General features: G+C 38.9%; 1 protein-coding gene across 8 annotated transcripts in view; it reads left to right on the forward strand.

Moving 5' to 3' along the window:
- TASP1 (taspase 1) overlaps positions 1 to 17,474 on the forward strand; it is a 239,744-nt gene that overhangs the window by 149,983 nt on the left and 72,287 nt on the right. The window contains exon 13 of one of the 8 annotated variants that reach the window (XM_073792649.1): positions 282 to 3,149. The exons of 6 other annotated variants lie outside the window; for them this stretch is intronic. In XM_073792649.1, the coding sequence (XP_073648750.1) occupies positions 282 to 296 (15 nt within the window). In that variant the 3' untranslated portion in view covers positions 297 to 3,149. Of the gene's footprint in view, positions 1 to 281; positions 3,150 to 17,474 lie in introns of those variants that run through there. One more of the 8 variants, XM_073792647.1, reaches the window with a different exon arrangement.

Consider the following 17,474-nt stretch of genomic DNA (forward strand, 5'->3'; position numbering starts at 1 on the left):
CCTACCCCAGCCCTACCCTTAGGATACTGGTGGGGACCTGGCTAAGCAAGGGTTGCCCCAAACTATTTACCAAAATTTAGGCTTTACCTGTTTAAAACATTTTTCATCTCAAAGCTGTCTCTACTTAGAATTTATGAAAATCCACTCAAGGATAAAATATAAGTTTTATAATATAAGCATGCAACTGGTGGGATAGATGGAGCATTCCAGGGATGGGAATAAAACTGAATTACTGGACTTCCCTGGTGGCGCAGTGGTTAAGAATCTGCCTGCCAATGCAGGGGACACAGATTTGAGCCCTGGTCTGGGAAGATCCCACATGCCGTGGAGCAGCTAAGCCCGTGCGCCACAACTACTGAGCCTGCGCTCTAGAGCCTGCAAGCCACAACTGCTGAAGCCCGTGCACCTAGAGCCTGTGCTCCTCAACACGAGAAGCCACTGCAATGAGAAGCCTGCACACCGCAACAAAGAGTAGGCCCCGCTCGCCGCAACTAGAGAAAGCCCGCCTGCAGCAGCAAAGACCCAATGCAGCCAAAAATAAAAAAAATAAATAAATACATAAATTTATTAAAAAAAACTGAATTACTTCCTCAGATTTATAAGCATTGTTGCTTAGGCCTATAATACGTATTATGCCCTCTTAGGAAAGATTTTTAGGGTAGAGAGAGAAAGAAAAACACATTATAGGCAAGAAACAACTGGATTTATCTGAAGGAAGAACAGAGTGAATAACTAGAAAACATTTCAATATGAAGAGATTTTATACAGGTGCTTTCTTCCAGTTATTTCACCTGAGGTCATGAAAACATAGATAACGGTATGAACTACATGCATGCTGGTAAGAATCACTTGATGGCAAATTGTGAGCTGAGGAATGCATTAGGAATGGACTTTGAGGTCTGCCTTTGGTGATCTTTCAGAAAAAGGTTGATGTTGTTCATGTTACTACAGCTTCAAATATATCAGAATCAGACTTGGGTCTCCTTGTTCTTTTGTTTTAACAATTGCCATCGTGGAATGCTGTTTTTAAGGGAAACCAAATTCTTGGCCTGAACAGCTTGTGTAATTTATGTAATTTGCTATTAGTTGCCCAGCTATACCAGTTTCACCAGAGGTGAAAACTCGACATTCAGGAGAAGTTCACTTCCTGGGAACCCTGCAATGGGTGTGTGATGACGGCACATGGTAATTTTCTCCTTGTTGAGAGTGACCTGAACTCTTTACTGTGTCTGAAACCACAGATTCACTAGCTAGTTGTACATCTCCAGATTTGGGTCCATGCTGAGGAGTTCCTGAGCTCCACTCCTTTCTCTTCTGATGCTTTGTTGTCCTCTTTGTATAACTCTTGAAACTCCTCAGAGAGTTGGGCTGTAGTACTTCATTTTTCCACTGGATCCCATGACCTAATTCATATTGAACACTCATCTTAAAAATTCCAGACTCTTGGAAAGGAATCAGAAATTTCAGAACTCATCAACCCTGCTCACTAAATCGTTGAAGAAACATTTTGCAATAGTTCAGTGACTTGTCCAAAGTCACCTGGTTAGTCAGTGGATGTTCATTCTGCAAGGTCACACTGCCCCCCCCACCTTTTTAAGCAAAATAAAATGTGGAATACAGAAAAACAGTGTCCTGGGAGTTAAGACAGCTGAGTTCCACTCTTAACTCTGTGTCTGACTCACTGAATCTATCAAGTTACTTAAGTTCTGTTTTGTTTTCTTAAAAAAAAAAAAAAGTTAGACAAGAGACAGTTTCTAAATTCCTCCACCATGCTAAGTTTTATGAATTCTGTACCGTATTACACCTGTAAATATGTGGTTCTTTTTAATCAGGTGATTTGGGATTGGAAAAGCAAAAATTTCTGGGACCACTTGGGAACTATCAAGAAGCATGGATGATATTTACAAAGTGATTAGAATGAAATAAATTGAATTTACCAGGGACCTGGATGAGAAGCAAGGTCTGGTTCTTTCCTGTTTTAACAGTGATGAAATTAGTTGTTGGTTTTAGGACAAGCCTCTTTGTTCTCAGTTTCCTCGTGTATAAAACGAGGGGGCCTAGCTCGATGGTCCCCAAAGTCCTTTCTAGCTCCAAAATTCTATTTGGTCCCTGGTTTGTTCACAGGCCAATCTAAACTGTGTATGTGAAAGTACAGTCGTAAAGCAATTTAGTCCTTAGTTGAAACTATAAATTAAAGCTATTAAAGGTGGATCGGAAGTTTCTATTGAGGTGATTTGGTCGAAATCCTTTCTGGTGATGGCTGTGGTAAGCTAGCCACCTTTGTGGAAAGGCATCACGATACTCTTCCTTTCTTGCTTCCTTTGTTTTTTCTTAAACAAAAAAAAAGATTTGCATAAATAATATATCTAGAGATTCTCACTGCAGTATATACTTAGAAACATTTTATATAATAATCAGGACAGACTTATTCCAAGACTCCGGTGGTTCTTCAGTCACAGTTCTGGTTTTCCTGCCCAGGCACTGGTTCCTGTGGCGGTTTCTGCTCATGAGGCTCTGCTCTGGTGCTGTGATTCTCTATATATGACTGTCTGTCTCTCCAGTTGTAGGGGAAGTTGTTTACCTTTTGATCTCACTTTTCTGACGGATCTAAGAAGAGTTGTTGATTTTTCAGTTTCTTTAGCTTTTTACTTGTTAGGATAGAGCGGTGACCTCTGAAGTCATTACATATTGGACCAGAAACCAGAAGTCTTCTCCGCAATCTTTTTCCACCGGTTATTATCACATTAAAAATTTTTTTCTATAATCAAGGATTAAAAACAATGGTTTCCAGTTTTAATTTGTCTTTTTCTGATGAGTAAATTTTCAAATATAACTTGACCTTTTATATTAATCTGTGAATTATCTGCTAATAGCTTTAGACCATTTTTCTGTTGTACTGTTTGGGTGATTTTCTTTTAATTGACATTTAACTTTTATTAATGGTAAAATTACCTTAAATAAAATATTCTAAAATGACACAGGAATAACCATTTGTACAGAATTTTAAAATAACCCTCTCTTTTTGAGTGATGTTATGTTTGATATCTGTGACCTTCTGCAATAATGAGGGATTTTTAAAAAAGTAATTTTACACTGGATTAAATAATTTGTTTTTATGTATTTTTTCTAAAGTAGTTAGCAACTTATTAAAATCAAGACTTTTCCAGTTTTTTTTTGTAGTTTGAAACAAACTCTGAAATTATCTTAAGTGTAGGGTTCTTTTAAAAATCTATTTTTGATAAATGAGGCTTTAATGTGATAGAGTAAAATTGAAAGACATTTTGAAAATTAAAATGTTTTCGTTTCCACTTGTATTACCATTATGCCAAGATCCAGAGCTTTGGTTTGACTTAATGTAGGAAGCATAAAACAGAATAACCGATTTGTGCATTTTTTTTTTAAAAAACCCACTGTTTGTGTAACGTACAAAATCCATAAAAATGGGTACTGTAAAAATAGTTCCTTAATAATACTTCATGCTAACCAGCTGATTATAGACTGAATGCTTAGTTAAGTAAGGAAAAGAAATAAATAGGTTTCCTTTTTAGTCGAGCTTTTTAAATTACACACACACACGCACACACACACACACACAGACACACACATATAAAAGCTCTTACAATGATTCAGATGTGACTTTTCCTATTCATGGTTATTTTTGAACAAACTTGGTTTCATGAATTATTCCTTTTTCATGCAAACTGTGGCTGCATGTGTGGTATGTGAACTTCAGGGTGGCATTATAGCTTACTGCCCAGTTCTCAACAAGTAATGTCATAGTACTTTTTTTAGTTGGTTTGGCTCTCTACTAAATATAATGGTTGATAAAATGCTATCTGTAAAAACCAAATTTCCCTTTTCTTCTCTTTGAATTTCTAAGCTAACTTGTTGGTATCATCAGCCTACAGTCTATGTGACTATTATTGAAAAATTATATGTGGTATATAGTATTACGATTAAAAAAAGAAGCTTTTGTTCTATGTTCTTTTATTTTATCCCTTTGGGGAATGCTTACACTCTTTCTGACATCATAGGTTTACTGTCAAATGCAGAATGCCATCAAAAATTGAGATTGAAGGGAGTCTACTCTTGTGGTTTTCTGCCAACTTGAGAAATTATATTTGATAAATATTTTCTTTTAATGACCAAATTCTTAGCTAAAACTCTGATAATTCATAAGCATTAGCTTTGATAGGAGGAACAAAAGTACATTGTCATTACACATTTTAACGTCTTATCTGAGGTCATATATTATGTTTCATGAGTTTCTTTATAATTTAGAAAACTTAAAATATATACTCATCTCTTTACCAGTAGTGCATTTTTGGATTTTTACAAGACTTTTCTCCTATTCTTCATGCACATTTCTTTTTTTCAAACACTAAAATCTTTTTCGTAAGAGAACGTATTTTTTTAAACCAATTCAAAAAATTGGTTTATCCTCCTTCATTATCATAAACATTGTGATATATATAGCGTGTTGTACTCACATGTCCAAATTGCAAAATCAGGAAAATAATAAATTAGGCATCCCAAAGCATTATTTATCACTAATTCTTGGGCCTTAGGGTTTTATAAATACTTTCAGAATTTTTTTTTTTTTTTTTTTGCGGTACGCGGGCCTCTCACTGCCGTGGCCTCTCCCATTGCGGAGCACAGGCTCCGGACGCACAGGCTCAGCGGCCATGGCTCACGGGCCCAGCCGCTCCGAGGCCTGTGGGATCTTCCCGGACCGGGGCACAAACCCATGTCCCCTGCATCGGCAGGCGGACTCTCAACCACTGCACCACCAGGGAAGCCCTTTCAGAATTTTTAACGTGTTTTTATTTAATAAATATTCATGAAAGTCATGAATGTACTTTGCTGGCTACTGTGACAGATACACAGATAAATACACCATATCAACCTTACTGTCAAGGAATTTGCAATCTAGGAGAAGAAAAAAGGCAAATGTACAGTAAATAAAAAGTAAGATGCAATAAGTTTCATACTAAAGTTCAGGAAATATAGGGGACTTCCATTCCTGGCAGTTTCATCAGATGGAGATCCTGGAACCTTTGACTGCAAATAATCTAACAATGCTGGACGAAATATTAATGGCAAAATCACATTTTCAAATGAATGGGTGAGAATCTTCGTTTAAGATTGTCCTAGTTATATGAAGCTCCCAGGGGCTTGACAGAAGTAAATGAAAATCCTTCCTGAAGCAATACTCTTTCAACTCAGATCTCAAAGAAGTGCTCAACTATGAATTCAAAATAAAAGCTTAAATTAAAATGAAACACACATGAAGTAGAGTTACCATGAGAGAAAGTATGTCAATAGAAACTTTAACCAGACTACCAAAGACTTTAGATATTAGAATCACTAGGTAGAAAATATGAAATAAATATTTTAGACATTGCTGTTTTTAAGTAGGTATAATCATTTTGGAAAAATATTCATGAGAAGTGGAACACATGCATGCCCCACAACCCAGAAATCCTAGTCCTGACTACGAACATGTGCCCTGGGTGACACACACAGGAACATGTACAGCATGGCTTTTTCTTTTTTTTTTTTTTTTGCGGTACGCGGGCCTCTCACTGTTGTGGCCTCTCCCGTTGCGAAGCACAGGCTCCGGATGCGCAGGCTCAGCGGCCATGGCTCACGGGCCTAGCTGCTCCGCGGCATGTGGGATCCTCCCAGACCGGGGCACGAACCCGTGTCCCCTGCACCGGCAGGCGGACTCTCAACCACTGCGCCACAAGGGAAGCCCAGCATGGCTTTTCCTTAACAACAAAAAAATGGAAACCATTCTAACATCCATCAGGAGGAGAATACTGTGTGGCAGTGAAAATGAATGGATTACAAAGACACACATCCATATGAATAAACCTTAAAATCATAATACTAAGTTAAAAATACAGTTCGCAAAGGACTGCAGTCAGTGTTGCCACAATTAATATAACTTTGCAAAACCAGACACTATTTCATTATACATGCACATATGGTAAGACTATAAAAGAGAGCAGGAAGTTATTGGAAAATAATTCAGGGTAGTGGTTTCCTTTGGGAGAGAATACCTAGGGAGTCTCAACGGTATTAGTAGTGTTGGATTTTTCTAGTTGTTTAGTGGATTAATGGACATTTGTTCTATTAATATGCTTCATAAATTATATGTTCCATATAATTCTTTTTGTGTTTTATGAAAAACTTCATAATTAAACTCTTAATATGGTAAAGTAGGAAAAGGAGAGTTCAAAAGAAGCAGAGGGGCTTCCCTGGTGGCACAGTGGTTGAGAGTCTGCCTGCCGATGCAGGGGACACGAATTCATGTCCCGGTCCAGGAAGATCCCACATGCCGCGGAGCAGCTGGGCCCGTGAGCCATGGCCACTGAGCCTGCGCGTCCGGAGCCTGTGCTCCGCAACGGGAGAGGCCACGACAGTGAGAGGCCCGCGTACTGCAGAAAAAAAAGAAGAAGCAGAGGAAGAGGTGTCATATCTGGTAGATTGAGGAGAGTGTCATGAATGAGGTACCTTCAGGAGGGAAAATCTAGGACTGGTTTTGTGAGCAGCAAATGATCTGATTTAACAAGTGGACAGAGTATATTAGGGAGAGTGGTGTAATTATAAATGAAAAAGAAAACCCCAAAATTGGACCTACTGAAGTGGAGAGAGCCACATAAGGCTTTGGCAGTGGAGTGTTACAGTAGGATATGGGATGGATTGGAGGAGGGAGGCCCTGTAGGTGAAGCTACTAATTTGAAGGGCATGGCAATTAGAGAAACAGAGCTAGAGTGGATCAAAGGAGAGTTAGGTGCCAGAGACTACTCTCAAAGAGAGAATCTTTGAGATTCTTGATGTTGATTGAATGGGATGGATGCAGTGAAAGAGGCATCAAAGTAACTGGAGGTTTTTTTTTTTTTAACTTTTAATTTTATATTGGAGTATAGCTGATTAACAGTGTTGTGTTAGTTTCAGGTGTCCAGCAAAGTGATTCAGTTATACATATACATGTATCTATTCTTTTTCAAATTCTTTTCCCATTTAGATTGTTACATAATATTGAGCAGAGGTCCCTGTATTATACAGTAGGTCCTTGTTTTGAGTCTCCTGGACTTGGAATTACAAGGCCAATAAGAGATTATAAGAATGTCATGCATGGAACATTGGACATGTTCCATGGGGTTGATTTTGACTCGTATGTTGGCATAGAGGTGTTTGTAGGCAAGACAGTCAGTTGGATATATGGGCCTGGAGCTTGAGAGGGAAGTTGAGACTCTGGGCTTGTCTTCGGAATTTATGGTGTCTTTCACAGAATGAATGATCCCGCTGAGGAAGCCAGATCTGCTTGCACGTCATCTCCTCAAGAAAGTCTCTCCTAACCACCCTGCTTAAAATTTTAACTTCTCTTACTCTGGTTTGTGTTTCTTCTTGGCACTTGTTTTATTCTGTACTTTTTTATTATCGTCTCTCTTCAGCATGGCATAAACTCTATGAGAGCAGAGATTTTGACTGTTATTTTCCCCCATTTCTGTCTCCCTAGCAGCTAGAAGAGTGTCTAGCAAAGAGAACATTTGTGGAGTGAATGAATGAATGAGAAGGTAAAAACCTTAGAGGGTGTCTGCCCTCAGGGTGGGTGGAAAGAGTATCCTGTGAGGAGACAGGAAAGAGGGAGAAAAGATGCGACCGAGGAGGACACTCATCTGGAAGCCAAAGACAGAAGGAATTTTTTGAGATAACCAAGGAGTTTCCATGTGTTTAGAGATATAAAGGAATATCAAGAAAAACCTTTTAGGTCTAGGCATTTGGAGGGTATGAATCAACTTTCAAGCATGTGCAGTGGCAGGGTAAGAAAAGAACTTCACTCAGCAGCTGCAAAGAAGGAGGACCAGAAATGATAGTCTTTCAGTCTTGGCGACAAGCTAGGTGGGTTAGACTTCCATAGATGACTGGCATCGACAACTTTGCATGTAAACTATGCACCAACAGCACACAAACTTACTGAAGAATAATACTTTGCCTTTCATCTTTTTTCTTCTTTAACAGGAGTATATCTCATGGAGGGTCACCAAGTTGCAAAATCAATCATATTTTTTTTCCCCATGTGACATAAGATACATATATAGAATCCCAGAATATTTTTAAGTGTATAGAGATTTTACAAATCAGAATAAACTTGAGTGAGTGGAATGGGGACAAAAGGAAAGATAGCAAGTGACTACAAGGTTGACAATCATTTTAGAAATGTGTGTGGTTTTCTAAGGGCCTTTAGGAATGTTCTTTAGGAAGCTAATGGCAGAATTGAATGCTTTTTGCTTGTCTCTTTTTGGGGAGTTGTGCTGAACTCTGAAATACCTCTTAGAGTGACATCCTTTTTTTTTTTTTTAATAGAGGCTTAAGAAATAATCATGTATCTCATTTAAAACAAGGTGCAGAAAGCTTGTGCTGTAAGCTAGGAGGTTGGAGAATAGGAAGAGTGATTGGTTAGATTATACTCAGTGGAATTGTTGAAAGTGGTAAGAATCTGAGATATTATTTTCTTTCTTTGGCCAAAATGAATGGTTAAAACTCCCATTTATTGACCCGGGTAATCATCATTTGAAAATAAATAGTTCATCTGCTTGTTAAATTGAATAACTCCCAAATTTGTTTTTACAGTGCATGTTGAATGTCATAAAGAGAATCATCACAATTTCCAAGAAACCCAGAGGTTACATTCTGTGAGGTGGCCTATGCCTTGTTCCTAAAGGAGAGTCTTGAGATAAAGCTGGGTCATCCTGTCCTAGGGAGCTCAATCATTTTTCTCTTCTTCCTCTCCTCTTACAAATAAGAAAAAAAGAAAAACTTGTGATTGTATTAAATTACTAACAGAATTGATCAGCAGCAGATTAACAAAATGGACTTATCAGAGTAAGTGGAAGTGGGTAGCCGGCAATAGAAGTGTGACTTTGTAGGGCTTTGTGCATTCACAGCCCACGCTGGTTTTCTCCCTCCGGCCTAGGTTTCCTGTTTACATAAGACCTCTAGTCTTCTCTTAGAGCCTGGAAATCCCATATATTTTGGATACTTGCAACTTTTGAAATAGCAGGGGATGACTGTGTCAACAACAGCAAATGTGTTCTTACTCAAGCCTTTTGGGAAACAAAGAAAAGACCATTTAAATTAGCTACCAAATTTTGATAACTGGAAATAATTTGGTAATATTATTTGGTTGGAAAGCAAATAATAAGCACAGTACTAAAAACGGAAAAACAAAACAAAACAACTCTGTAAGCAGTGTCACGTTACTTTAAAAAAACCCCATAGTTTTGTTGCTGGTCTATTTGATTTCAAAGGTGGCCAGATTTAGGGCCTGTGGACTTGATTATAAAGGTTGGTGCCATCACAGAATTAGGAGCTGCTGAGCTACTCACAATATGTACTTTATTTTGAATTTTATGTTAAAAGATGTTTATGAAGTATTAGGATTTAATTAAAACCACTCAAAGAATTTGTTTCATCCCATGCTGGGAAAAAAAAAAAAAAGAAAAAGAAAGATCTTTGTTTCCATATCAGAATTCTTTTTCCTCCAAAGGGTACTGATTAGGTGATCAAAAAGGGTTTTTGTCTGTTCCTTGCGCGGTGAGCACATGGAGAAAAATCACTAATATTAGTTACAGTAAACTCAGAGCACATAATTATAATGTTGCAAGAAGGAAAGGAAAATTAAATCATATGAAACTGAAGGCTGAGTTGTACATATACTGACTGATTAGTTTGAATAGGGCTTAAGTTACATTTGGTGGATGTGGGTAAAATAAAGAAATTCATAATTGTTATAATAGATTTTAGAATTGTTTTTATGGTTGTGAAGTTGCTTCCCCTCATTGTAACCTAATTTTTTAAAAGCCATCAGATATTTGAGAGTAACCATGACTTTTGAGCCTGTGAGAACCACATATTCATGAGGGAAGACTAGAGTGCATGTAAACAACATTATTCTGAACCTTCTGTGAATGTGGTAAAACCCAGTCCATTCATTAGCATTAATCGTGGGCAGCTCACGCTGAGGGCTTCTCACATGGACCATCTGAGGCTCAACGACACTGATGATTTTCTGGTATTTACCTAATTTCTGGGTTGATTTTCAGTTTCAGATTGGGTAAGCTCAGAGTATCTTCTCTGTTTATTTAAGTAGCAGATTTTTATTTATTTAAAACACTTAAATCAAGTAGCAGGCTTCATTATTTGAATTTGTGATTAGGAATTCTGTAATTGTATTTGAGGGGTAAATTTGGAATGGGTTTGCTGTTAGTCTGTGTGTGCATTTTAGAGGGTTTTTTTTTTTAAGGTCAGAAACAATCCTGCCTGTCTTCCTTCCCTTCTTTTCTTTTTTTTTTCCTGTAAAATATAATGCTCTGAAGAGCTGTTTGTTGTATTCTGTAACTATTTAGATACAAAGATGCAAAACAAATGGCCATTTTATAAATATAGAAACCTGTATTTAAAGAATCTGAACCAAATACCAAATGACTGATAACCAATAAAAATAATGTAGGTTGAAATTAACTCCCTTTGGTTGAATGATTTTGAAGCAATAGCTTTTTTTTTTTTTTTTTTTTTTTTGGCATTACGCGGGGCTCTCACTGTTGTGGCCTCTCCTGTTGCGGAGCACAGGCTCTGGATGCGCAGGCTCAGCGGCCGTGGCTCACGGGCCTAGCTGCTCTGCGGCATGTGGGATCCTCCCGGACCTGGGCACAAACCCACATCCCCTGCATCGGCAGGCGGACTCTCAACCACTGCGCCACTAGGGAAGCCCGAAGCAATAGCTTTTTAAACAAAAATGTTTGGGAGTGATTAGCCTTTCATTTTTTTTTTTTTAAAAAAATCCTTTTTAAGATGATTGGAGAAATTTTAATAGACTAAGTGATGGTACTTATTATTCATAAATGTTGTTTATAAATATTAAAACTATAAACATTAGTCTTAGAATTATTATTAATAGTTTTAGATATGATAATTATTTTTATTTTATTTTTTTATTGAAGTATAGTTAATTACCATGTTGTGTTATATAGCTCCCTGTGCTACAGTAGGACCTTGTTGCTTATCTTTTTTGTATATAGTAGTTTATATCTGCTAATCCCAAACTCCTAATTTATCCCTCCCTCACCCCCTTTCCCTCTTTGGTATTGGTATGATTTATATAGGAGAATGTTTTGCCTATGTTCTCTTCTAGGAGTTTTATAGTTTCGTGTCTTACATTTAAGTCTTTAAGTCATCTTGAGTTTATTTTTGTGTATGGTGTGAGGGTGTGTTCTAACTTCATTGATTTACGTGCATCTGTCCAACTTTCCCAGCACCCCTTGCTGAAGAGACTGTCTTTTCTCCATTGTATATTCTTGCCTCCTTTGTCATAGATTAATTGACTGTAGGTGTGTGGGTTTATTTCTGGGCTCTCTCCAATACCACGCTGTTTTGATTACTATAGCTTTGTAATAATGTCTGAAATCAGGGAGGGTTATGCCTCCAGCTCTGTTCTTTTTCCTCAAGATTGCTTTGGCAATCCTGGGTCTTTTATGGTTCCATATAAATGGATTGCTTTGGCAATCCTGGGTCTTTTATGGTTCCATATAAATTTTAGGATTATTCTAGTTCTGTGAAAAAAACACATGATAATATTGTTGCGGCTAGGTAAGAAGATGTCCTTGTTCTTAGGCAGTATCTTCTGAGGTATTTAAGATGAAGGGTTTTAATGTTTGACATATACAAATGGCTCAGAAAAAAGTATTTATGACTGTAATGCTTTTGCACTGAAGGCTGATGGTGACTCTGTGGGGTAATTGACTTTCTTTGTAGGAAAGCTTATGATAAAAGTAGCAAATCTTTGAGACTTAAGTTATAACAAAACTGTTTACTATTTAACAAAGCTGAGGGAACAGAACTGGTTTGTAAACGCTGAGAAATTAATTAAAATTATAACATAGTTCATTAAACGAATGAAAACATATTTAAGGAGAAATCTACAGAAAATAAATGTGTTTAACTTTTAGATGTGCATTTATTTGATGGGAGGATTAAATTTTAATAGGGAAGCACATAAGTATAAATATATGACTAGTAGGTTAATGTTTTATTTCTGGATCTATGAGAAGCCCTTATTACTTCCACTTCTCAGCTTACGCATCCAATCTAAAATCCATTATATTGTCACATTTAAAAATATTCTTAAGGTAGGCAATAAAGAATATAAACTGTCAGGGGTAACATTTCATTAATCACCTCTACATGCTAACTTTTGCACCCTATCAGAGTACACACACAGAGTGGCACACACTGTGGGCTGGCTTGTCCTGTAGTCATTCTCAACTTCCTTTGCCCTTCCATGCCTCTACTACATAGACTGTAAAAACTATTTACATTTTAAGACTCCCTTGCAGCTAGGAACAGCCATACAATATGGGTCAAACTAACAAGACACAAGTGTCTGTTTGAGGGTTTCTGGGAGAGCCTTTTGTCTTCTTGATGAAAAGGACTGACATCACCTCTTTTCCCTTCTTTCTGTCCTGAATGTAAATGTGATGCCTGGAGTAAGAGCAACCATCTTGTGGCCAGGAGGAGACAGATAGGAGAATCACAGAATTCATGGCCTTGACACTGTAAACCTGCTGTTGCAAATGCAAAAGCCACTTTCCTGCAGACTACTTGTTCAGTGGGAAAAGTAAACCCCAAGTTGTTTAAGTTACAGCAGGTCTGGGTTTCTGTTAGTTGTGGCTGAATACACTCTGTATCTGTGAAATGGAGAGTGTGTTGAAAATCTGGCCACTCATTTATTTTACGTGTGTGTGTTTGTGTACAGCTACATACATATATACATCCTTACATACTTAAATGAGGGGGATGCTCTTGTTTGAATACCTATTTGGTCACCTTATCCATTGTCTGTTCTTGCTAATAGAATCATGAATTTGCTTAAATATTGGATGGCTGTGTGCTTCATGGTCCCCACCATGAGGTTGGTAGGGGATGGTGGGGTAATTGTTATATTCTAGCCACTACCTTATGTGAACACAGCTATTGTGTTAGACTATTAAGCTTAGAGTTAATTATTCTGGCAGCCAAGTGCATCAACCTCTGTGGTTAGTTAATAGAGATCTGTATGACCTGGTGGTATGTTTGTCCTTCTGTAAGGTTTATGCTGTATTATCCCACCAGTCTGTTATTTATTTGGTGCAAAGGTAATATGTTCACAGGGTACAAATTCAAAAGATACAAAAGGATAAGCGGGGAGAAGTCTCTCCCACACTTTGTCCTTCAGCCAACGTAGCTCCTCTTTGTAGAGGCAACCAAGGTACTTATGTATCCAACCAGGGAAATCCCATGCATTTAGGTGTAGACTGGTGTGAGTGTTCTTTTCTTGCCTTTTACACAAATGGTAGCAACCTCTATACCAATCCTTCACTTTCCTTTTTTCACTAATTATATCTAGGCAGTCCTCTCTGAATCAGTGCATAAGAGTTTCTTTATTCTTCTTAACAGCTGCATAGTATCCATTGTATATGGATGTGTCATAATTTTATTATCTAGTCACCTTTTAATGGACGTTTAGGTTGTTTCAGTCTTTTGCTATTGCAAACAGATGCCACAGCAAATGACCATGTATACGTCAATTTATCCAAGTCATTTAAAATTTGAAATGATATGTATATCGTTACTTTAGAAAATTATTTTGATTCTTAAAGATCAGCAGAGTGAGGAGGTATGACTAGAACAGGGTTGGGGGTAGAGTGAGGCAAGTTGTTTTTGAAGGAACATGATGGGCCTGTTAGTCGTCCCCGGAAGGTGGGGCACAGGAGAGCCTGTCCATGCTGTCTGGGAAGATTGCAATCTGAGGCCTTTTCTGGTGCTTATCATAGTAACAGATGTTTTAAAGATTTGTATAGGTTTGGATGATTTTTCTATTTCTTATTTTCTTTTCCTTTTATATCAGTTGCATTTATTCACTAATTATAATAATCCTACATACTTATATAGCACTTTATACTTTTCAAAGGCGTTTCAAATACCCTGCTTCAATCCATCTTTTAAAACTTAAAGGTAATGTTGGATAAGTTATCTTCTTTTTGTACATGATTGGAAAACTCAGAACCAAAGGTCATGTGTCAACCTGCTGACCTGCATCTAGTCAGAGAGCTAAGCCTGCAACCCACATCTCTTAATTTCCTGGGGTAGGCACACACAAAAATGATGTGTGTGTGTGTGTGTGTGTGTGTGTGTATGTGTGTGCTCGTGCACATGCATATACACACTTCAACACTCCCCTCCCCGTGTCTTCTGATGTCAGAGCCCTTTTTTACTGGGAGGAACCATTCAGACCCCATTTGGGTGGGGCTGACCTATCTCTCCTGCCACAGGGGTGAGCCTGTAACCCAGTTTAAGCAGATCAGAATAGTAATCCTTCTGGCTCTAGTGGTTGGTTCAAGGATGAGCCCAATATCCAAGTCAGGCCAATGAGAATCCTGCCTTGGGCTTTTCTGCCACAGCTCTGTGGAGGAACCATCTCTTTCTGCTTAGGTTGCAAATGATAGGATGAGCAGTGTGGCTCCAACCATGTCTGAAGCTAGATAAAATCTCCAGAATTCCAAGTTATTTGAGGCTGGGAAATGATCTTTTTGGGATAGGAGCAACGCTTGTCTAATTCACATGTCATCTACTTTGGATGGAATCGCATTTTGTGGGAGGAATTTACTCTGAGGGGAGAGGCATGAGAGGAAGGCTACCGAAGTGGGGGTCAGGGTCAGTTCAAGTCTCTATTCTCTTTTAGGGTCTTGGATAATTCATTTTCTCTCTTTAAAAGCTACTTATAGTGGCTTAACCAAAGATTTATCTTCTCTCTTTAAAAGCCTTCCTTTAAAAGCCACTTATCATGGCTTATCCGGAGATTAATTTTTCCTCTCATCATAAGACATCCAGAGGGCCTGCCCCACTGTGTCTTCCACATTCCTGCCCCCTCTCCTCTCCTCCTGCTCTGCTGCCGTTAGGGTGTGGCTCTCACCATTCCCTGGGATCACATTTGCATTTTAAATAGGAAGAGGGGAAATGGGTAAAGAGCAAAAGGAGTGTGTCACCTGCGAATTAAAGGACTTTTCCTAAAAGGCCCTCCACTCAACTTCTCTTTGTGTCTTCTTGGCCGGAACTGTGTCCTGTGGTCACTTCTAGCTACAGAGAGACTGAGAAATTTCTGAGCGGGGCCCATCACTGTCCCCTCAGTAAAATTGGACTTGTTTTAGTTAGAAAGAAGGAGAGAATGGATACTAGGTATACATCTACTGTCTGCCACAGGGGTTGGATTAGATGATCCTTGGTCTAGATGGTCCATTCTAGCTCTAGAAGTTATGAAGTCTGTTTAATAAATTCTGGGAGAATTGGTGGTTAAGGCTTTAATGCTCAGTGCAGCAGATCTAAAAATCTACATCAGGGTTTGGCAGACTGTGGTCCACAGGTCAAATCCTGCTAGCCACATGTAGAAAGAAAATTTTATTAAAACACAGCCCCACTGACTGGTTTACATACTATCTATGACTGCTTTTACATTACAGCAGCGAAGTTGAGAATATTTACTGTCTGGCCTTTTACAGAAAAAGTTTGCCAATCCCTGGCCTAGATGATCCAGAAGAGCCCTTCCATCTTGGTAGTTGCAAAAACATGCATTTATTTATTCATTCAGTAAGTATTTAAGCATACACTACATTTTAGGCATTAGACCAGGCCCTGGGGGCTATAGAGATGAATAAAGCAAAGTCCATATTCTCATGGAATTTATATTTTATCAAGTCAGGCAGATAATAAATACATAGTAAAACTCACAGTCTATGGTATAGTAATAAGAGCTACAGAGAAAATGAAGTAGGAAAGTTGGATAGTAAGTGCAGGAGAGGAACTTGAGGTTTTTAAAGAGACATTTGAACAAAAATCCAAAGGTGAGGAACAGAGCCATTTGGCACATGAAGGGAAGAACATTCCAGAATAGCAGGTGCAAAGGAGGTTGCAGTGTGTCTGGAGAGGTTGAGAATATCAGGGTGGCCTGAGCAGAGTGAGCAAGGGGGAGAAGGGTTGGGGATGAGCTCAAAGAGGTGGCTCGGACCATCATGTCGGGACTTATAAGCCGTTGTAAGATGGGAGCCATAGGGAGTGTTGAGAAGGAGAACAGCATGACCTGACTTACATTTTAACACGGTCATTCTAGCTACCGTGCTGTCAGTAGACTATGGGGGTCCAGAGTGGAACCTGGGAGACCAGTCAGATGCTATGAGGCTATATTGAGCAAGAGACTATAGTAGCTTAGACTAGAGTGATGCTGGTTGAAGTGAAAGAATTGGTTGAATTCTGGTAGGTTTTACAGGTAGAGCTAACATGATTTGCTAATCAGTTGATATAGGGTGAGGGATAAAGAGAGTCAAAGATGACTTGGTTTTTGGCCTGGGGAGCTGAAGGAATGGAGTTTCTTTTTACTGATGTGGGGAAGCCTCCAGGAAGTTGAAGTCTTGGGGCAAAGATCAGGAGTTTCAGGTGATGCTTTTTGAATACGCAAGTGGAAGTGTTGATTAGGCAATTGCATATTCAAGTCTCCAGTTCCGGGGAAGGCCTGGGCTCAAATAAATGTGAGAATCAAGAGTGTGCAGATGATATTTTAAGGTGATGGATTACATGAGGTCGTCAGAGGAATGAATGTAAATAAAAGAAGATGTTGAATGGCTCTGGCATATTTCAGAATTAAGGTCAAGGAGATGAGGAGGAAGCAGCAGTGAGACTGAGGAGGAGCAGCTGGTACTCTTCCTGGAGAAAGTCTAGAGTTTGTGAAGTCCTAGAAGTCAAGTAAAGTAAGTGTTTCCAGCAGCAAAGAGTGGTCAGCAGGTTAAATGCTGCTGACAAGTAGTAAGATGAGGCCCTGGGGATAAATCTTTGGCTTTAGCACCCTATGTAGGTTGTGGGTGACCTCGCAGAGAGGGTTTGGGTGCAGTGATGGGGATAAAAATCCCAATTGGAGTGGGTAAGGAAAGAGAATGAGAGGAGAGAAATAGGAAACAGTGAGCACAGACGAATCTTTCAAGGAATTTTTCCTTTCTTAAAAGGAAGAAGAGAATGAAGTAACAGCTGGAGAGGGAAGTGGGTTTTGTTTTGTCTATGTAGGAGACAAATGATATGTTTTTCTATATAGGAGAAATTAAGAGCAAGTCATCTAGGAGAATGATCCAGGAGAGAGACAAAAGAATGCTGTGTGTGTTTGGGGAGGGAGAAGGTGGGGGGTGAATCACCGTTGTGAGGTCCTGGGGTGAGTGAGAAGGGATGGACCTAGTAAATGGGCAGAGCCGATGACCTTGAACAGTTTTATCTGTAGTAACCAGAGGAAGTCCCTGTGCCCGAATCAAGGGGTCGTGGGAGCTTGCTGAGGTTCTCTCTGGTTGCTTCCATGTTTCTCAGGGAACTAGGAAGCAAGGTCAGCTGCAGAG

This window comes from Tursiops truncatus, chromosome 15 (assembly GCF_011762595.2).
Source record: "Tursiops truncatus isolate mTurTru1 chromosome 15, mTurTru1.mat.Y, whole genome shotgun sequence".
Taxonomy (NCBI): Eukaryota; Metazoa; Chordata; class Mammalia; order Artiodactyla; family Delphinidae; genus Tursiops; species Tursiops truncatus.